At 28.8% G+C, this 21,462-nt stretch overlaps 2 protein-coding genes across 2 annotated transcripts; one reads left to right on the forward strand and one right to left on the reverse strand.

Annotated features, from left to right (window-relative positions):
* Positions 1 to 74: 74 nt before the first annotated feature.
* On the forward strand, positions 75 to 14,389 carry LOC133319912 (protein grindelwald). The gene is made up of 5 exons (XM_061526135.1): positions 75 to 234; positions 6,744 to 6,953; positions 9,795 to 9,860; positions 10,542 to 10,675; positions 10,787 to 14,389. The coding sequence occupies exons 2-5, from the start codon at positions 6,752 to 6,754 to the stop codon at positions 11,096 to 11,098; spliced, it is 714 nt and encodes a 237-aa protein (XP_061382119.1). The 5' UTR covers positions 75 to 234; positions 6,744 to 6,751; the 3' UTR covers positions 11,099 to 14,389.
* A 4,088-nt stretch (positions 14,390 to 18,477) lies between these two features.
* Positions 18,478 to 20,584, reverse strand: LOC116777595 (uncharacterized). The gene is made up of 3 exons (XM_032671230.2): positions 20,337 to 20,584; positions 20,186 to 20,227; positions 18,478 to 19,937 (listed from the first exon to the last, which is right to left on the reverse strand). The coding sequence occupies exons 2-3, from the start codon at positions 20,191 to 20,193 to the stop codon at positions 19,313 to 19,315; spliced, it is 633 nt and encodes a 210-aa protein (XP_032527121.2). The 5' UTR covers positions 20,194 to 20,227; positions 20,337 to 20,584; the 3' UTR covers positions 18,478 to 19,312.
* Positions 20,585 to 21,462: the final 878 nt, after the last annotated feature.

Raw genomic sequence — 21,462 nt, forward strand, 5'->3', positions numbered from 1 at the left:
ACTCACACTTGTTTGAAACTCCGTTGATACAGTGTAAATAATTACATTGACTCACGCACACAGGTAAACAGCGACACGGCGCTACCTGCGCAAGAGTCGCATTCCGTCACCCACGTTCACGATTGGCCGTTGAGCCTGTTAAGGCTTCGAAACAGTTTTTAGAAGTCGCTTTAGAAAGTTGGTAGTGTATCCAAGTGTGTAAAGTTCAAAGGAAAAAAATGAAAATTGCATAGGGTAAGTAATTTTATTATAAATAAAGCTATATGATAGGTTTTTATTTTTTAAAGTCTTTTCTTATCACCGTTTCTATTTCCACGGTCGTACATAATGACGCTGTATAAAACGTGTCTGGAAATTTAACTATCGCTATAGATGGAAATGTTCATGAGACAAATAATAATAAAAAAAACATGAACCTACTTACGACATACACGATATGGTTATATGTTATTATTTTATATATTATGTACAATTTACGTAACTGAATTCCAAAATTAACCAGTGATCAAATGTTTTACAAGCGTTTTATAATAATGAGTCATTACATTTTTTTTCTCAAGAAAAACTACTAACGGAGCCTTAAACAATTGGCGTTACATTCTGTGGACTATTATGTTATAACCACTCAATCGTTCTTTAAATATGTACGAGTAAAAGTTTTTGCATTAGGTCTTATATGTTAGAGTATTGTAAATATAAGCCCCAAAATTTTATTATACTCCAGTAAAAGTATGTATAATCTCCTTACCGCAGAGTGTGGGCAACATTTATGAAATGTGTAAAGTAAGAGAGTTCTTTGTAAATCCGTATAGAATTATGCATCTCTCATTCTGAACAATGAACAATTATTGTTTTATTATAATTTTCTATTAAGTTTTTAACGGACGTTTTTAATTCTGGGATACATTTGACACGAAACACACAAATTTTAATGTAGAAGTAGTTACGTAATTATTTGATGAGGTAAAACTTATAGCATAATATAAACTCAATACTTTAATGAGGTGACACTTAATTTATTATTATATTATTAATCTATAAATTTCTGTTAATGATATTACAAGGTTCTATAAAAAACATAAAAAAAATAAGTGATATAAAAATGATTGCCATTGTCAGACGTATTCACTGTTCCGTTTGAAAACATAATTGTTGAAGTATCTCAGTGTTATTTGTACTCATGTTTGCTCATTAATGCTACAATGAGAACGGTACGAACATTGTTTATTAAACATCCATAAAAAGCTGTCAGTTAAAGTTGATAGACGCTTCATGGCGATGCGGATTACTTTACATATGTAGAGTATAGTTATGCGATTTCTATATGAAAATATTATAATAATCACATTAAAATATACGGAGATATTTATATATGTATATATTAAAAGTCTTAAAAACTTAATGACTATTTAAAAATGTGTATGTTACATTAATAAATGTGTTAAGCTAACACGAAAAGACCTCCAACCATTAGGTAAGCACCTGTTCCTTCACATTAATGACGAGCCGTTCTTAACGAGCGGAAAGTAGATAAGACGTATTCTCTGATAAAAACAGTTTTAAAGAAGAGCTGCGTAGACAGTCTCATAAAGTAAACAGGTGTCAACTCGTAAGAATGAATAATTAACTATTTTTTAAAACGATTTCAAATGTAAGTTTTAGTAATTTTTATAATGATTATATAGATATTTGCCAATCATTATTTTCATAATGATTATTATTTCTACTATAATCATTATAATTATAGTCATATTAATTATTGTGTAACATATTTCTTCATGCTTTTTGTTATCATAAAATGAAACTTTTCTTTAAACCGATATAAAATAATAAGTAAGAAAACTAAACAACCAACAACAACTTATGTTGGAATATTTTAAAGTTTCTTATTGTTAGATAGTCAACTCCCTTCAAAGTTTATATACTATTTATACCCAAGGTACTTTTATATTTATAAAAGTTCTTCGACCATTAATAAATATTATATTTTGTTATTTCTGAGTATTTATACGTATAAAAATTTAAGTATTTGTACGAGATTAAACAACATTTTCTTTGACAATTAGTAAAAAAAATATCAAGAACTATTTGATAAGTACCCTTAATTAGACATCACAAAATATGTTATGAAATTTCCAAGTAAGTTAGTTACATGTCATTAAATGTTGTCAAATATTTTTATATTTAAATTAACGGACCATGAAGTTTTAGAGAATTTCTAAGATAATTTATATGAAGAAAATGTGTTATACTTAAATGGTGAGCTTTTTGCATGCTTGCTATAATAATAATCTTATTAAGTTTGTACGTGACAGGAGACTTGGTAGCAAAAGATTTTAATTTACCTGCAATTTTCTTCAATATTAATGTTTAAAATGTTAACTGGGATCAAGGCTGCCAGTTGCAGATAAAGAGCTTTGTTTTGTCGAATATTTTTAATTAATCGCTACATACTAAAGAGCAACATAAAATACAAAAGTCTATTATAAAGTATTTGTTCATGAAGCAGGTGATCAAATAGCGTTTAATAGAGCTCAGTGTAATATCCGGCCTGGAACCTTATTCGTCGATCATATCCGTTCTTCAAGCTCTTAAACATATGACTGTTCAAATGCACTTTTTTCCTATAAAATAATGCTTTCAGTAACAAAAAGAAAACAGAATTTTTTTGAAAAAATCCCTGAAACTATATTCAAACATGTAACAAATATTTTTACTTCTGTATAGCAATTCCTAAAACCTACCTTGGATTAAAAGTAATTCGTAAATTGTTTGATTAAGTAGAACTCCATATCCATACAAAACAAATTAATATTACTTAAGGTAAAGTTTGAGGACGTCGTTATTACTCATACAGACGGCTAATTAAAATACAAGCTTCATATGACTTTGTATAACACAGATTCACCAAGAGAAAAACGTCTTGCATACAAATGAGAGGAAAACAATAAATACACCATTGTTATTCCTCGCACCTTTGTATTTGGCGATGGCTTTCCTATTGCTTAGATATCATACCACTTTCAATTTAAAATAATCTGTTTTTAAAGTATTATTTTTTATTTGAAGACGATAGTATAGTAATAGTTAATAATTAAAATTGTTTTATATCAAAACACTATATATACCGTTGTCTATTTAAATTCAATACTACCTGATCCGTATTCCATCTGTTCACAATAAGGCTTTATAGCAACAATGTTAAAGCAAATACACGTTTGAAGATTGCATCACGTTAGATATTCTAATGGATTAGTAAATCAAAATCGATATTGCCTAAAGGGAATGTTTTGTTACGCCTATGCTTTAATCAAAGCCATAATATAGAGATGGAGTGAAATCCATTGTAAATTGAAGTTATTACTGGTTTCACATGTTTAACGATTATGAAACTAGACACCTTCTGTGTGAAAATGGAATTTAATTTGAACTATAGGTTTTGAACAGCAAACAAGCTCTGATTCTACGAAATACATCGAATATGTTCTATCGATCCTTTGACCAAGATTACCATTAATTAAAGCGAAATAATATGGGATTCATATTTATTTAACAGAAAAAGGAGTATTTATACGCAATAATTGTCAGACCGTGCAAATATTTTGAAAATATTTAACAGCCTACGGCAAGAGCCGGATGACGGCGGTTCATTTATTAACCTGTATGTTATGTGTATATTTAAATGCAAATATGTTGACATGTTGGCTCTCAACTACAAAGACTATTTAATCGATTACGAAAAATTGTACATCGTTTATATATGTACATGAAAGTAAATCGAGTATCATTGATTATGGAGCTTAGAAATTTGTCAAATGAAACTTATGACATAATTTCGTTTAAACCTTTTAAATATAAGAGATAACCTCTAGTGAGAATTCAGAGAACTATTTTTATAGTTACATACTAAGTAGAAGAAATATAATGCTATATTCTTATAATATAATATTTTTAGGTTACAAAACGAGGTTAGCATAAAAAAATCCTACAATCTGATTAGTTAAACAATACGATAACATTATTTATTTTACACATAGGAAGTTATTGTACGCAAGTTAATGGGGGTTGTAAGATACGATTGTTAGAAAAAAAACTGAAAAAATCTTACTGTTTTATTTTGAAACAATGACATTACATTATACACATATCTGTTCAAAACTACACTGGAAACAAACGATAAGGTTGCCAGAAATAATATGAAAAGAAAACTTTTTAACAGATTGTGATAAAAACTTTCACATACCTCGTCTACTTTAAAAAGGTTACGATAAGTCTTATTTTACTTTTATTTTTCTCAAAAGGAAATATTTTTTGTGTGTTTTTTTACTGAAGTGTAATAAAGCTCCATTTATACATACATATATGTGTATATATGGAGGACAACACTGTCCTGATTTTGTTAATAAGTAACATTGGTTTCAGATCTATTTGTGATTTCATAGTATTACGTTTTAAATACAAAATTTTATATTATAGTGACATATTTGCTGTACTGTACTGTTCTAGCTATATGTATGATCGATTTATCTTAACTTATTAAAAACTTCCTGAATGAGTTTTCAGGTTCCTTAACTGAAGTGGCATTTATGACTGAATCTTTTCTAACTTACCTTAATAATGTATATATTGAGGGTAGCTATACTGGGTATAGTAAAAACGATAAATAAGTATAAAGACGACAGTGTATAAAGACATAGACAGTGTATAAAGACATAGACATAGTATAAAGACGACAGTGCCATCTTTGTTTTTACCTTCCTATAAAAAGCCTTACCTACCAAAACAATCACGAATTACCGTTTGAATATTTTCAATTCAAAAGTGACATGGGTAATAATTAAAAATAATAATAAAACTTTAAAGAAAATAGTATTGGCTGATAATATGTATTAACCTTTTAATATACTTACAACATGTACATATATCTAATGATACGTGAGGCTTCGTCAACTATTCAAGGTGAGCAGGCGGTTAGTTCATGGTATGCCTTGCTTGTCACGTTTAAGAAAATATATGATTACTTTAAAATTTTGTAATATTGCTTCTTTTAATTTTATTGAAATTGGTCACAATTCGTCTAGTAAAATATGTACCTTCTTGATTTATGAAGTTTAATTCCTTGAGATACCGATAAATATATTTTACAAACGAAATATGACTGACTGACATAGAAGATGCCTAAGTAATTAAATGAAATTTTGAATTTTATGTTTCTTATTATTTACTTTATATATCGTTAATAATGACCACTTTATTGAATTTTTTGACTACTTCAAAAATTGAGAAAATAGTGAATAAACTTCACATGCTTCACATACTAGGCGGTACGTAAGGAGTAGGAGTAGTGTTCGATTTACTATTTTTCGTTACCTAGCAACCATAGTGAAAACTGTGCCCTGCTTCGTCGTCATGCTTCTGCATATATCTTAATTTTACCATGAATAATACAAGAAATGTCATGTTGAATTCAATGTTTCCTCCTTGAGGTGAATTATTGGTAGTGTGTCATGAAATCATATCAGAAGCTTATTAGTTAATTTATTTGAAGGCGTTGGCTAAACTGGTGTGTATAAATTTGTTTATTTCTTATAAAAAATATAAAATAAATTTCTGTTTTAAAAGTTATTTGATATTCTTATAACCTTATTCTGATTGTTACTTTTTTCATGTGAGTTTGTCGTTATTATGAATATAGTGTAATAATATAATATATAGTATAAAGTATATAGTCAATAAAATATTACTAATTAATATTACTTTTGTTATTTATTTCAACGCAGTATTTAGGGAGAAGAGGTCTGGAAAAATAATAATTAAACATCAGCAGGTAGAGTAGCATGTAAAGAAACTTCGTTATTTGTTTGCGTTCAAACCGGTCACTGTGGTGAGCTATGACTCACACTGTTTAATATTTAAAGAGAGATTTTCGAACAACATTTTACTACAAGTTATTTAACAGAATCACAGGTAGAGCAGGTATATTTATTGTTGCGTATATAACGAACATTACATAGAACAATGTTTTTAAATTAAATCTGTCATGAGTGAAACAGTAACGTTCCATGTTTAAATATTTGTTAAACGGCTTAACCTGTCCGATAGTCATAAAAAGCAATCATTCCCTTTTTGAAACTGATTTTGAGTATCCTTTGTAAACGTTGTATTTTGTAGATGGCGTTTGACAGGAAAAGCAAACAGCAATAATGTTAACTTCATATACCTATTGAGAGAATTTTAATTAAAATTGATGTCAAAGTGTTATCGAACACAATATAAAAATGTTTCTTGACTACACTGAAGCAAATATATTTAAATACTGATAATATTTTTTCTTATTAAATCAAAGAAGCTGAATAAATTTAAATAGTTCCTTAACCGTATACCGAGGTTTGAACGACAATATGATCACAAAAAGGAAATGTCGCCGTTTGTTTATTTATTTATTTTTTGTAAAAATCAAGAAGATAGAATTTATTATACCTTTAAAAGCAATATTATTATATCTTTAAGAGCAATATTGTCGTATAATTTAATTACGATAACTGTAAGATTCCTTTATATTAAAGACTTTTTCTTTATATTAAAGGCATTTTTGGACAGGTGATATTTCTGTAAGCGTTAATATTTTATTATAATCATCATGATTTTATATCATCTATAAACGACATTATGCAATATTAAAATTATGCATAAACCAACGTATTTATTATCAATTAAAAATTATAACATAAAATATTTTCCAGTCACGAAAATGTTTCGATTCGCTTGCTTCTTGGCTTCGATGAGCTTGGCATCATCACAGTTGACAATCGACGGGATCAGATGTGGTCAGCTAACCTGCACTTTGGAAGAGTACTGCTCCCCAGAGACTAACAGATGTGCTCCCTGCAGCATCGTCTGTAACAATACCCATCACAACTACGACTCTGGCCTATGTATCAAGGAGTGTCAAGGTATGTTTCAAATTAATTTCATCCTTAATGTACATTTAACAATTTTTGTGTGGGTCAATTGACTACGTTATATTTCCAATTTTTTGTTCTAACAAGGCCAACCATAAATTTTCACGTGATATAATAGTTCAATTTTTTTTTACAATTCTAATATAAATAAAATATAAAACTTTCAAATTGAAATTCCATAGAGTGGAAATTCTCAACTCGGGATGGATATGTTATGGCGATGACTAATATTCGTACATAAAATAATAATAGGGGCCTTCGTAGTTGATAAACCTATTTTGAACCTAATCGTCAAAGTCATAAAGTCTCTTATCACTTAATATCAACTTTAAACAACCAGTTTCATGACCACAAGCCGCCACCGTCTCTCGCCCACTCCAATATCTCACTCACACATTTGTTAAAGAATGCAAGTTTCAGTTCAAACAACGAACAGAATTTTTGCATGAAGTTAAGAACTTTCATTTAAAATAATATATCATTTCATATTTAACATTTTGAATTTTCTGAATATTTATTTTACCATAAATATACACAGTGATAGTTCGACAACAAGTGTACATTATCGTTTATGATTATAAACAAAAATGAAAATTCTCATCGTATTTTCGATTTAACTGACTTTTAGTTCAAAAAGTAAATAAAAATAGAACATGAACATTTTTATCCTTAATATATTTAAGCACATCAAATGTGTATTCGCAATTAATAGAGAAATTAATGACATAATTTAATATATTTAAAGCCCATCAGGGCAGAGCACCGTTCATTTTCTATATTTGTTGATCGCTTCATTGTTCGTACGAGTATATAGTGATTTAATTTATCATGATTCGAATTGGTATTTAAATATAGAAAGAATGAAGTTTAACTTCATTATTATAACAGTTAATACAGCTTTATTTTTATTTTCTAAACATTAGAGTTAGTATTGAATAATTAAACGAAAAAGTTAATGAAATAAGAACTTAAAACAAAGCGTTTCTTCACTACTTTTTAATTTATTTTTAAAATATTTCAATTCAAAAATATTTCAATTAATAATAAGTTACGCTTAAAATTGAAAGATATATATTCTTGAAAAAATATTACACAAAAATGATAGTTTTAACCGTAACCAAAATCATGTTTCGATTGAGAAAATAACAAAATATTTTATCGGTCATTGGTATTTCTGTGCATAAAGTTATGGTCTGCTGACTCGGACAGGTACCACGCACACATTAGCATTCTCTTACAATGTGTAGCCCCTTGTGTGTACAATGGGGCAGGTCTGTTGGATACATTGTACTGAACGATGCAGTTCACTCAGGGCGAATTATTATCTGTAAATCAGCCGTGTATACAAGAATCTTAAAGAATAAACACGCTTACATTACACAGTCTGTATTAAAATATTAAGAGTTTATTACTATGAACCGTGACAAGCAAATACATAATTACATTTTAAAGAAGGAGTTTTTTTTTTCATATTATTACAATTGTTATAATCTCTATTATATTAGTCTCTATATTTAATAATGAAGTTAAGAGTTCCGTTCGGTTTACAGTGTTCTTAGTATGAGTTTTCACCTTGCAAGTTAAGGCCGACAGACTTAACATACCCTATTCATAAATCATGGTATATAATCGTATTGAAAAGTTTTATTAATGTACGACGTTTAAGTAAACGATTATGTAAATTATTACTGAAACTGCAGTCTAGACAAACCTATTGAAAATCTACAGAATGTAAAAGTATTATTTACTTGAAAGCGTTATTTGGATATGTGAAGTTTTTTATAAACCTCAAAAATATTCTCTCAAAGGGATTGCATGTAAACAACGTTAATAACATTTTTTAAAGCCTTTCATATATCCAAGTTTTATTTTTTAAAACTCGTTAAATCTATGTTGCAACTAAAAGCAATTTGTCTGTTAAACCACTGATAGTTAAGCCAAGTAATATTAGTTTTTATTTACGCATGTTAGAACACGTGTTTATGGGAGAGAGACGGAAAGATAGTATTTGTCAATGTAGAAGGTAAGCACCTGTCCCATTAACTGTCATGAAGGTATCACGCCGCACCAATCTTACAAATGTTTACACCGTCATATTTTTAAGTTGAATATGTCCCTTGCAATAAATTTATCTTTTAAAAGGTCCCTTTTATCCGTCACTTTATTGTAAAATCGATAGGAAATATAATTGAAAAAAACATTATTGCGGGAGTGGAGATTTATTTAGGAAAAACAACATCTAGATAAAATGCAATAGCTTTTTTTGAAAGAAAAATCTGCAAATTGAATTACACCTACAGCTCGATTTTAATTTTATTCCGGATGGCATGGAGTTCGACGAAAATTGCTTTATAGAGGATTAGGTTTTCATAGTCCCAAAAAAAACATTGTTTTTGGAAGTAACAGATATGCATGTATTAACAACCAATCAAATTTAAGATATTTAAATTCATATTTAACTGTGATGGGCTAACAGAGTGACTACAATAAATATTATATTAAAAGACTACATCAAGCCCATTTACGTTGATAGAAATGAATATTGAATCGTAATTTTATATCTAAAAATAATCGTATGTCCAAGGCAAAAGTTGTTGGTCTTGAACGTTCATATTTGTAGAGCATGGCTATTGAGATGGACAAATACGTTATGGTTTCATATTCACGTTCTGACACTCGACATACACAATTTATGGATGTGTCTTTTCTAATGTTTTATAAGTGAAGAATTTATTCAGAAATAATTGTTGGATGATATAACATTAGATATTCATAACTAATGTTTATGTATTACGAGTGATTTATTATAACGATTTCAATTATTTTTTTTAGGTTACCTTTTGGACTTAAGGTACATGCGAAGATCTGAATATGCTGATCCTCCATCCAATATAACTAGTAAGTAAAAACATTAATTTCCTGTTTTTTAATGTCTATAAAAATTTTGTAATCATTAAAATCTGTGGAGCATTACAAAACTTTATAATTGAATATCCTATTCATATATGTTCAAATAAATTAAAATTTAAAGCTGCAGTGCGATATTGTGTTTGAAAATTAAAAATGATGCAAAGCAACAGGTTTACTTATTATAAGCATCGCGAAATTGTGATTCTTATTATTATTGAGAGACTTAAAATGGTATAATTTGAAATTCTGGTTTGTTTGATTAAATACTCATTAATTAATCGCATGCTACATTCATTTTATAACAGGAGCTTATCTCCTGACTTGCGAAATCCATTACGTTAAACATCAGAAGGAATTAAGTGCTAAAATGGGATAATTAAAAATCATGTTGATAAAATGAGCGAATGTAATTTCATATAACTACGAGTATGAAATATAAAGCTTTTGAACTATGGTGAAAAGAAAATATAATTATTACAAAGTATAAAGTGGCTAAAGCGAATTTTTTTCATATTTCATATAGCGGTAAAAATGTGATATCTTTTAGATCAATGTTAGATAAGACGCTAAACAGCTTATGTATATATTATAGAGCACATATTTAAATGTGATCATGCTGCCATACACAGGAATTATATTTATACATTATAAATTGTTATTATATTCAAGGTGTTCAGCGTCAAGCTCAGACAGCGCTGATTGTGAGTATTGTCGCGCTGGCGGTGTTGATACTCATTCTTATCATCGTGTGTCGTGGCAAAGTCTCGTGGCAATACATCATGAAAAAATTGCAGCCTTCGAAGGTATAATATTCATGAACTACCTAGTCTTTAGGTAAAAGGGAAAAAGGAGTAAGGAGGATTGTTAGTATATATCCCAGGGAATCAATTAATTAAATATAACAATATTTCCAGAATCGTGTGAAGCATTATCCAACCGATCTAACTCATCATAATCCACACGCTGAAATGCCAAAACCAAAGCCCGAATTGAAGCTTGAGATAAGAAATCCGGAACCCCCGAAGCGAAACCCGCAACCACTCAATGCCAGGGATTTAGACGCTAGAACACAGACTGATAAAAGTCAAGGAGCAACCACACCGAAGACGATTAGCACTGCTATTAGCAATAGACATCCTGCTGAAGATACTACTCTTGATTTCTCTTATGACAATATGGGCATGAATGTCACACCACCAGAACAAGCAACTAGTCATAGGTTCTGAGAGAATAATATTAGAAAATATGTTTACCATATCTTTCTTAATAGATAAACGAATCGAAAACTTTTAATTCCTAGAAATATTGAACTACCTTTCATTATTTTAGAGGAACTTTTACATAAGTAGTTTAACGGTTAAATTTTATTGTTTTCGTAACCACAATTCTCATGTAGGAAATCCTATTTTTTAATTTACTGTATTTAACGAATGTTCACAGCGTCTGTCTACAAAATTGAGCAATTTCAACGATTCATTAACTAAATTACCGATCATCACAGTTCAATACATCACAAAATACTATCAATTAGTAAGTTACCTACAGATAATTTAACACCATTTTCATAATTAGTGATTAGAAATGCATATCCGCTTATGAATCAATAATACAAGAAGTAGTTAAACAGTAACTTCTATTTAAGCCAAGAATTGACAATAATAACATTATACACCGTATATTATGCAGTATAACAATACTACCGTACAATTTTGACACCATTTTTTGTATGATTTGAAAAAGATAATCAATTACTAAAATATCTCTTTTCAACAAAAAAATCTCATAATTCTTTGCTATGTAATAATATGCATTCTGAACTAGAATTGAATTGATCTTTATTATATTTGGTATTGAAAAAAAAAACAGTAATCAAGAAGTGTAAAATAAAATATGAAAAAGAAAATTAAATGCATATATAATATCCGACACGTCGTGTGACCTTGCATTTTCGAAAATCGTAGTGTCAATCCGGGACATACAGAAGATTAAGATTCTTTAAGTCTAGAATAATTTCATATAATGTTATAAAAGTCAAATATATTTTAATGTATATTAATGGTATAGTATTAGCGAAATAGCTAGTTTTAGTTTTCGTACGTGTATTCGTAAAGCAATAAATTACACTTGCTCATTTAAGAGCACCCTTTACGCTCAATTTACGAATTATATCTGAGTTCGTATTATTGCCAGCAATTTTAATCGGGCGCAACATCACTCCATCTAGCTAATTGCAAATTAAAATTGTATGTTTTATTTGAAATCGTACAGCGAGTAACATGTGAGTATGTTGTTCATAAAATTGTATTCATATGAATTTCTGGTTGTAAAATTGCAAACTCCCCATTATATAACATATATTCAAGATAATATTTTCATTATTAATCGAATTGAGTTTAATTATATCTGGTAATTTTAATCGAGTGAAACTCGGAATAAATGTACAGCATGGCTGAGGTAGTTTCTTTTATTTTGTCTTGTTAGTTGTATTGTTACGTTAAAGATTATTGTTTAGCTAATTATGGGTGATAAAAATCTAATTAGTTAAAGAATAGTAACTTTTTATATGTATGCTTTATGTGTGACTTGTCTCTAGTTATGTAACGCTGTTCAGCATGTTTCCCTGTGTGGTTGTTAATGTTGGTTTATACTTGTCTGAATGTATTCAGTGAATTTAAACGTAATAACTAATAAAAGATGAATACAGTTACGAGCAGAGATTCAAAGGATTTTATGGGCTGTTAGTTTGAGAATCAGGTTTCAATTCTATAACTAATTAGAGTTAGCGTTCAAGTTATTAATTAGTGATATTTTAATTAATTGTCTAGATTTTAATGTAACTTAGTGCTATAAAGGTATTTTAACTTAATAAACCGTCCATACGATTCATTCCAATAGGTTATTATATAATTATAAAATATTCATAATATTTAGAATTATAGATATCGTTCTGTTTGATGTATTAAATAAAAAACGTTTCTTGTACCTTTACGTACTAAATATTTTCAATACGCCATAGTCGTTACAGAAAACCAGATATTTTCATACATATTCAATATGAATAAATGTTTTGTCTGAAATAAACTTTATTCGTGGCTGCTATTTCGGATAAAATAAAAACTAGCAATTTATCATTTCATGACTATTTGAGAGATTGATTGAATATTCAGAACTGGCGTATATTGTGGTGTTCGAGTAAAGTCTTTATGGTTTAACGGCGTGTATGAATCATTAATGGATACTTTCGGGTGTAGATTTAGGATTAAGTTTTAAACATGTTGAAATGATTAACATTGGGAGTAATTGCAAAATTCCGTAATGATTCATTTTATTACAGTCTTCTAACATCGAGTCGAGTATAGATAAAGTAAATAAATTTGTTCAAGTTCGAAATGGCGATTCTTCTTTATATGATGATATCAATGTTATTTTTTTTCGCATACAAAAAACTTATCGATTGAAATGTAAAAAAAACAACATTTGTTATTATTAACAAAGTAATGTAATATTTTGCGGCTAAAAGATACTTAAATAGGATTATAAGCTTAAAGATGTTCTCGTTGTATTTTCAAAAGTTTTATAAAAGTTTTGCTTCATTTGACGTGGAAAGATAATAAGTTTTCATGTCTAATAGGTATCTGTGTACAACGTTATTTAGAAAACGGAGAATAATCGTAAAAAAATGACTTTTTTGATTAAATATTATACATTTATTATATTTAAGATTTAAGAAATATTATAATTGAACTAGGCTAAGTTTTAAGATTTGTAAGTTTGTATATTTAAAGCCCTCAGGCGTTCCGTCCATTAATTTATATATTAATTAAAATATATAAATTTTTAAGTATAAGTAGTAATTAATAATAAGACTAGAATCATCTTAGCGAGATTGAATATTAACTTTTACTTATCAGTGTTTTTGCACAGTAGTTATATAATGAATAAATATCACAAATATTAAATAACATTAAATATTTTTATTGAGTGCTGATTTTAGCTCATAGCTCTACATAGCTCTTTACAATTTTGTTTATGTTATTGTTATTTTCGATTTCAATAAATTTACTTAATATATTTTGTGACTTATTGATTTACGGCCGTGATGAAGTTAAAAAAAAAAAGAAACAAAATAATGTTTGTGAGTTTCTTTCATTGGCCTCTTGTTTAAGCTTGATATTCTCTTTGATTTTTATTATATCCAATCATGCATGCCTATTTAGATTTATAATTATTCAATTAAAATTCTAATTTTCAAGTATATGTTGAAAAAACATGTTAAAAACATCCATTTGAATCAGTATTACAGCACTATTTTCAAAGGAAGACTATGTGATGACGAATGTTAATTAAAGTCCATACCTAGTTTGCCGTCAATTCTACTCACATTCGTCAACTCTACATAGGAAAATAAAATAAAATTTGTTTGTTATGTTGTTTCAACTTAATGTAAATTGTTATAAATTATATTTTTAAATAAAAAAAATTAGAAGAGGTCTGAAATAAAATTAGTAAAGATTGAACTAGACGACTTTGACTTGATGATACTATTGATATTTCTATGACTTGATTGCAATTGATAAAATATAATAAATTACTGTAATAGTTTCTAAACATAATAATATTTATATTTGGGTAAAATAATTTTATATTATTTATTTGTGCTATTATGCCTACGTGACGTATTTCTGTTTGAGAACTCATAAATGGGGAATAAGACCAAGAAATAAAATAATGTGAAACTTTTGAAAAGTAGAATCAGAAACTTAACTGGAAAATAAATTATTGCTCATATTTCTGCGTTTAAAAGATTAACACTTTTTGTGATAAACAGATATATTCAAATATTGAACCATTTTTATTGGATTACACCTCTATTTACAATTACAGGCAATACTTTTTTTTTAATAAATTTTTTCAAACTATTGTCATTGGATATAACGAAAGCCATGCAATTAAAAAGAATTTAAGTAAATGTGTAAGTAAGTAAGTTTTGTTTTAATTAGATTAGAGATTAGAGATTTATATCGGTAAGAAATTCTTAAGCTCTACTGTAAGTCATTTTTTTAAAACAGTTTTTATACATTTTAAAATTTACTTTTCCATCTTTCTATCTTAAACAAATATACCAATAACTTTAACAATTAAAACACAATATAATAATACTGATACCAGTGTATTTCTAAAGAGTCTATTTTTATTGCTAAACAGAAAAATGTATATTATTTCTTATTATAATATGCTCAAAGCAAATAAACTTTATTTCTTTCATAATATTTTATCCATTTCATATTTTTAAACGTTGGTATCAGCCTGTAAACCTTTGCAATAGAATTATCTTATTTACCTTAGTATATATAATTTTATTTTATTTTTTTATTTGAAAGGCGGCAAACGAGTAGACGGCCTACCTGATGGAAGGCAGTCACCGTCGAACTTTGACATCTGCAACATTCCTAATGTTCCAGATGCGTTGCCGACCTTGATCGTGGGAGATGGAGAGGAAACGGTAGGACAAAGGCAAGGGCAGAAAAGCGTTAGAAAAGGGAGAGGGCAACCGGCTCTCTTACTCGACGGACGAAACGCAGTCATTAAAGACCACTTTACGCCAATCTTCTGTAAGAGGGTTGTATTTGCCCGGTTGAGCCAACCTATGTTCGAGCTATTGTTACTTGACAACAGCTAGGCTCTATCACCACCAAAATATTGATATGAAGATTCATAATATTTTTTTGAATGATAATTTTACCAAAGTGAAATCGATATTTCGATGTAGGTTGGAAAATAGGTCTTAGCTCTTTTTCCATGATAAGCGGTGTCACTATATTACTTGATTTTTCCTATCACTACAAGATTTTGTGAATGCTACTTCAGTACACTCGCTACTGCAACTATTAGTTATGCAATTTCTTCTTTATGAGTCAGTGTCTATTACTAGATACTGATATTAATTGCTATATTTTATGTATTTCCTCCAGTTCACCATAAAATTTCGAAGTAGCGTTGGTGTCAGAGAGCTGGCCTGTTGATAAATTATTGACGTCACTATTAAAATGGCAAAGGATATAACATATATGAAGTATATATAAAATAAATGGAAGGCTAGTTTTAGATCATGATAAAATTGAAAATATTATAAGATATTATGATAGGTAAATTATTGAAGCAAATGAATAGAGAAGAAAACTTAAAGATAAACAAAGTAAAGTTCAGGAAATGTAGTATCGAGTTCTCATCTGCAGCTGTTATCACGGCCGGTGTAGATGAGGCTGTTGGTTTGCACCAAGCATTGGCTTGAAGCTCTTTCCTCTAGTGATTTAAGCTGTGGCAGCGAATATTAGGCTGTAATGATGACTTATGTTTTTTTATTCTGATGTAGGGTTTTCGTGAAGGTAAGCCTTAAAGTTAATAAAATAAAAATAGAAGAACAAGTACGATGATAATCCACGGAAGGACCTGCCCAGCTGTCATTTTAGATCTTATTACGATGGCGACTATATTGAGAATAGTGATAAAGTTCCCATTTCATTTATCACCTCAGGATAAATGAAATAGGAACTTTATCAGCTTTTATGTCAGAGCAAAACTTATATATTATTCTTAAAATTAAATATTAGAATGAGCATTAAACATTTCGATAAAAATATATTTTCCTCATTTCTTATCTTATTACAATATTTCGTAATTTTTATTTCTAGACTATTTTATCATGATGCTTTACTTAAACTACAAAATTATTTGAAGTGTTAAAAAACACATTTAACTTACACTGATATCAGGCTCCCAGACTTTCTTTTCTATAAATTTCTTCTTGAGTTAGTTAAATATTCATACTTATGTATGATCCGTTGCAGCTTTTTACGTATTACTTTATTTTTGTGTTTTTCAAGCATGTCAGCATATGCATCTGAGAATGGCATAATATTAATGCCACCATTTCGCGTTACTAACCCTGGCAAGCCAGGCATGAATCCAGCTTGAGATCCTTGAATTGGATAAGGGTAATGAGGTGGTTGTAATTGGACATGATCATAAGACATTTGTGGCGGCTGTATGGGTACCAACGGAGGCTGAAAAATATTGTATGGAATTGGAGGAGCAATTGGTAATGAAGGAAGACCTGGGACCATTGGAGGTGGTAGTGGTAAAATAGGAGGAACAGGGTATATTGGAGGCGGAGGCACTGGAATTAATGGTGGTAAAATTCTATCGGTTGCACAGGACGAATGAGTACTTTCAGTGGTGATAGATATAACAGGAGGTTTGAAATAACAGTACTCTGGAATATTCCTCGGGTACCAATACAATGGATTACAAGAATTTTCATCCGGTGGCTTAGTTTCTTGTGGATTAAATCGTATTGTATCCATATATGATAAGCCAGATATGGTTCCCAAGACTGATCTCGCAAAAAGTAACAATAGGAAGTTCTGCAAAAAAAAAATCTGTTTTTAAGAGCATTTCATATGGAAATGTCAGTAATAAAATAATGTGTTACCTTATTTAATAACAACATTGTTTATGATTTCCATTTAACGTGTTGATGGTGGAATAAATAAGGTTTTGAATGTGTTGTGGAATCTCACTATATAGGAACACTCTTTACAATGAAATGATTTTTTTAAAGCGGACAATAGGATCTCGTTTATTGTGTTCGTAGAACAATGAAAAAAGAAAATGTGCAAACTTTTTTCTTAATTTAAAATATGTCAAATTTAGTTTCACTATTTAATGACAGATTATGTGATGCCATTCAATCATACGATTTTGACGGTTTACACAATGTTAATTAAAAATCAAAGAAAAAATAGGCCTATGTCTATTTAGTGTGTGAATGATTTAAAATATTATTAAACCACAGTGTTTGATTAGTTTTCTTGAAAAACAAACCAAATGTTAAAAATTAAACTTCGAACATAAATACGTAATATTATTAGTGGCAAGGACGCTCACTTACAATAGAATTATCCCAGAGTAATAATGGTAATTAATGAAAAAAAATGCAAGCCTTATTATAACTGGGTGAAGACGTACCGTTGTATAATTCATTTTTAGATAATGTTAGTCTGGTTTTTTATCATTGATGTACAAAGTATTAACTTTACTAAGTTTATGAAATAAAAGATAAGGAGATTTTTTTATAGGTAAATTGACGTTTTAAGGTTTAAACATCATTCTGTTAAGCTTCTGTACGGTATACAGACCACAAGTCACATCTATTTGAAACTTAAACCAACAATTAATTTACTGGGTTGATCAATATGAATAGTTTATAAGATTAACTCCAATATACAAACTTACAAAACTGCTAACTTGCAAACATTGCTTCTAATAGAATTGAAACAGACTATTGAAGACGAACTATTCTACTGTCTCAAATTATTAATGTTTGCTAAATAAAATATTGTAAAAACATTTAAGTTTATTACATATTCTAGTAATTAAATATTTACGAAAAAGTGCACAGGTAATAGTGTTTTGAAAATTATGTAGACGGATACTTCTGAAGTCATTTGTGAGAAAAATATTAGAATAGTGGTAGGCGTTTGACCTCTGTAATCTTTCTGCTAAAGTTAATATGAGGTATAATTAATTGAACAACTCGTAAATATTTGTATAACTTTCAATATATTTGTAATAATTTACAAAATGTTTTCATTACATAATTCAGCTTTGTTTACTTAGATGCTAATTTTTACATCCATGTTATGATTCCTAACTGATCCATATGCTCAGTCTGAGTTGACATTGTTACGCCACATACGGAGATTTAACAGATTTTTTATTCATAAATCTTCGCACATCTTCCCACACGTTATTGAACGAGACAGGAGAAACGCTTCGTATTTAGTGTGACGATGCAAACTCGGATTAAGCATACCGACCTCTTTAGGGATCCACCATGTTGAATTCGAAATGACGTCAGGAGACTAACTACACGTTAAAATAACTTATAGGTAAGTGAAATTTCAGGGGGTATAGATAGTTAACTATGACTGCTTAAACTCTAGTTGTAAAATCTTATTAAGGAAAGTTATTTAGAAATGAATTAATTAAATTAAATATTCCTGTCGTTTAGAAAAAAATATATAATTATAGTTCTAAGAGATGTGTGTGTTATATTATAAAAGTCTTGAATCAGCGAATGAGAAAACCTTGTCCTTTAAAAAATATATATTTTTAAGGAATCCCCAGAAATGAAAATATATAGGGCTAAATTTAATTACTTTATTGCACTGAAATAGGAAAATGGTAATTTTCTGTGGAGTTTCAGTAAAATAGAAAATGGATATTTGTTAAACAAGTTGAAGAAATAAACGAGAAATACCATAAAATTGTGCTCTACAAATCAATTTTACAATCTTGATTTTGCGTTTAAAAATAAAAATATAAATGTAGAAAAGACGTTCTCTTGTTTTATAGCTGACGCATTGTTAAGTTGTTACTTAAGTTGTCTGTTTTGTGTTTCCATTAGTTTTTATTTTCTGATTTATTTCACTTTTTTTTTTATCTTTTTCATACTCTATATTTTCTTGTGTTTTTAAATCCATCGTAGGAAATGCATTAGCATATAGGCGAGCGAGTTTTTTAATCAACGTTACACTTTTGTATGAAATGGGTTGCTTATACATTGCGATAGTTCCAAAATAAGGAGATGTTTCAATGGTAGGTCCACTAGGATTATTCATTATATCTCTTTTTAACCATTTAAACAATACTTCTAAGGGTGACGAAGGCGGCGGCGTGTGAACTTCTTCAAAAACCTCAGGTGTAATGAGAGGTGCGTTTATGAATGTGTATGGATAAATTAACTGCTTTTGTTCTTTCTGTTTAAAAATTCTGTATGGAGAAAACGCAAGTCTAGATCTAATTAAAGTTTCAAATATTTGGAAGCATTCCTCTGGCAAGTGCAAAGGATGCCAATAAAAAGGGTTGCACTCGTTGATATCTTCATATCGTTCTTCGAAGTCGAAATCATCTATGTATGTCACTCCAGCAATGGATGTATTGACCCCCAATATGTCTTTCCACAAGATTATGAACAGAGCACCGTAAATAACTTTATACAATCTGAAAATCGGTTATTCTTTAAAGTAATACATAATCTTTTCTATAACTACTTTCAAATTATTAATTTATGTATTTGTTTTGAAATCCAGTAATGATTTTTTTTTAACTTATGCAATATGAAATGTCCAGTATATGACGGCATATTATAATACACATGGATTAAACTTGATAATATATTTCTTTAACAGGTCCATTTCAAAAATATTGAACAATAAGTTATATTTGGTTCGCTATTATTTATTACGTACCGATCCATTTCTAAGAAACATTTAACTCCACGTGTGAAATCACTGAAACGTCAACATCTTTCAGTCGCATTGTTAACGTTTGTTTAGTTTTCTTTACTTTTGTTTTTTTATGTTTTATCAGAGAAAATCACATTTCTTTTGTAAAACCCACCTGCTCTCTGTTGTAATATGCTAAGAATGCTTTAAACCTATCGTAGATTAAGTTTTTTCTTTTACCTTCTATTGTAATGTTATAAATACATATAAGAGCTTAATAATCTTTAACACGTTTTTACCTGAAAAATATTTTTCGATTTTTTATACTAAACCAGTATTTTATGCCGCTTATAAAGAAATATACAAGGAGAAGATATATTTTGTACATTTCAGAGAACTTTCCTTAACTTAGACCTAGTTCTGACGAAATTGCGTTAGATTATATTTTTGAATTTGAATGATTTTATGTATAAAATCTTTGTTATATGTTCTGCAATTTTTTGTATATCAAATAGTAGAACAATATGGCTTTTATCAATTAATTGAGACAGAATATTAAAAACATTTATTTACGGTTTGTTTGATGTATTTATCTGTTCACTTAAATTGCTTTTGGGATACCTAAAGATTTTTATAAAAACTGGCAATAGAACAATGGGCGGCCTTTCACATTCTGTATTGCATTCTGAAATAAAAAAGTCAAAGACAACAAATATTGTCATGGAATTGTACGAGTTTATTTTAAAAAAGCTGTTTTTTAAAACCTACCTTTTTTATCTAATTTGTCAATGCTTTGAACTAACGAACTTGAAAATATGATTAAAGTGATATTAATTGTTAGTAACCAACGCATGGCTATGTTCAAAATAATTCAATTTACACATGTGAAACATAACATGATCGTAAAAATCTAATAAAGTATAATAAGGTTTCCATTTGATGACTAACAATTGAAATTTTCTGTAAACAATTGTAGAAATATATCAATATACAAATCTAAAGTTTAATTAATGTCCATAAGAATTTAATAATGTAATATATTTAATGTAGTGGATGATAATTGTTCACATTATAAATAATAATTAATACTAGGTCATATAATGAGAAATTAATAATTTACTATCATTACTTTCAATCTAACTGAAGTGTTAATCTGATTCTGTTATTCTAATAAACAAGGCCATGTTACTTATTGTCAGAGAAGATTAGCGTGTTATATTGTTTAAAACCTTTAGACGTAGTATATGTCTCTGTCGTATATACGTTTGATTTATTTCAAATATATTGGCAGAGACTCCAAA

Source organism: Danaus plexippus, chromosome Z, assembly GCF_018135715.1.
Source record: "Danaus plexippus chromosome Z, MEX_DaPlex, whole genome shotgun sequence".
Classification (NCBI taxonomy): domain Eukaryota; kingdom Metazoa; phylum Arthropoda; class Insecta; order Lepidoptera; family Nymphalidae; genus Danaus; species Danaus plexippus.

What these genes read in the sequence shown, in the direction of transcription:
- LOC133319912 (XM_061526135.1), top strand. Translation starts at nt 6,752, where the DNA reads ATGTTTCGATTCGCTTGCTTCTTGGCTTCGATGAGCTTGGCATCATCA. An exon ending in TCCTCCATCCAATATAACTA is followed by an intron (nt 9,861 to 10,541) that starts GTAAGTAAAAAC and finishes ATTATATTCAAG; the next exon opens with GTGTTCAGCGTCAAGCTCAG. An exon ending in AAAAATTGCAGCCTTCGAAG is followed by an intron (nt 10,676 to 10,786) that starts GTATAATATTCA and finishes CAATATTTCCAG; the next exon opens with AATCGTGTGAAGCATTATCC.